The sequence below is a fragment of the Hippocampus comes genome, unplaced genomic scaffold, assembly GCF_001891065.2.
Source record: "Hippocampus comes isolate QL1 unplaced genomic scaffold, H_comes_QL1_v1.1 scaffold527, whole genome shotgun sequence".
Lineage (NCBI taxonomy): Eukaryota > Metazoa > Chordata > Actinopteri > Syngnathiformes > Syngnathidae > Hippocampus > Hippocampus comes.
The window spans coordinates 360,865-361,531 of record NW_017804903.1 but is presented as its reverse complement, the minus strand read 5'-3'; the positions used below and the strand labels follow the sequence as shown (position 1 = coordinate 361,531).

The 667-nt window shown below is 46.3% G+C and overlaps 1 protein-coding gene across 1 annotated transcript in view; it reads right to left on the bottom strand.

Annotated features, from left to right (window-relative positions):
- The window catches only part of LOC109524093 (uncharacterized), a gene marked incomplete at its 3' end in the record, with an annotated part of 7,927 nt that overhangs the window by 1,844 nt on the left and 5,416 nt on the right, over window positions 1-667 (bottom strand). Inside the window, exon 7 of the mRNA XM_019883692.1 lies at window positions 534-660. Coding sequence (XP_019739251.1) covers window positions 534-660 — 127 coding nt within the window. The remainder of the gene's footprint in view (window positions 1-533; window positions 661-667) is intronic.

The window sequence follows — 667 nt, the reverse complement described above, 5'->3', positions numbered from 1 at the left end:
TTTTTTGTTTTTTACCCACAGGTACAGATGACGACTGACAGAACCCTTTCTACGATGGAACTTTCCTGTACGACTGAGAGCCTCCACAAGCTTCCTCCAGACAGGACACAAGTGGCCTTAAAGAGAAAGTATTCTTTTTGGCTAAGTGTGACATGGATCTGACTGACTTTGCAAAGCAGTGACAGGAAATATCACGTTTTCTTCAGAAGGAAGCAGGGGGCAGCAAATACTATGAAAAAAGCAGGGGCCCCAAAAAGGAACCTTGTGGAACACCATATGAGAGTCCCCAGTGTCATTAGCCAAGAGGTTGTCATTAAAAACTACGTCTCATCTTAAAACCTAACTGGAAAACCTCCATGACGTTATATTTAGCCGAAAAAGATTTCAGCTGAGTGTCCACCACTTTTAAAAAGGAGCAAGGAGCAAACCAGTTCATTTGTAATTGTATCAATAATTTTGTCTCTGGAATGCCTGCCCATCCATCCAGTGTGGAATTTAACAATCATAGGACAAGAAGAACGTTTCATCATTACCTCCAAGCCCACGGTGTGATGGAGGATGCTGACCAGGAGGACGTGCTCCATCAGCAGCCGGTTGGGCATCAGTGCCGGCGTGACGCAGGCGGCCAGCAGCACCTCTGTCAGGGTCTCGTTCATGTCACTCCCGC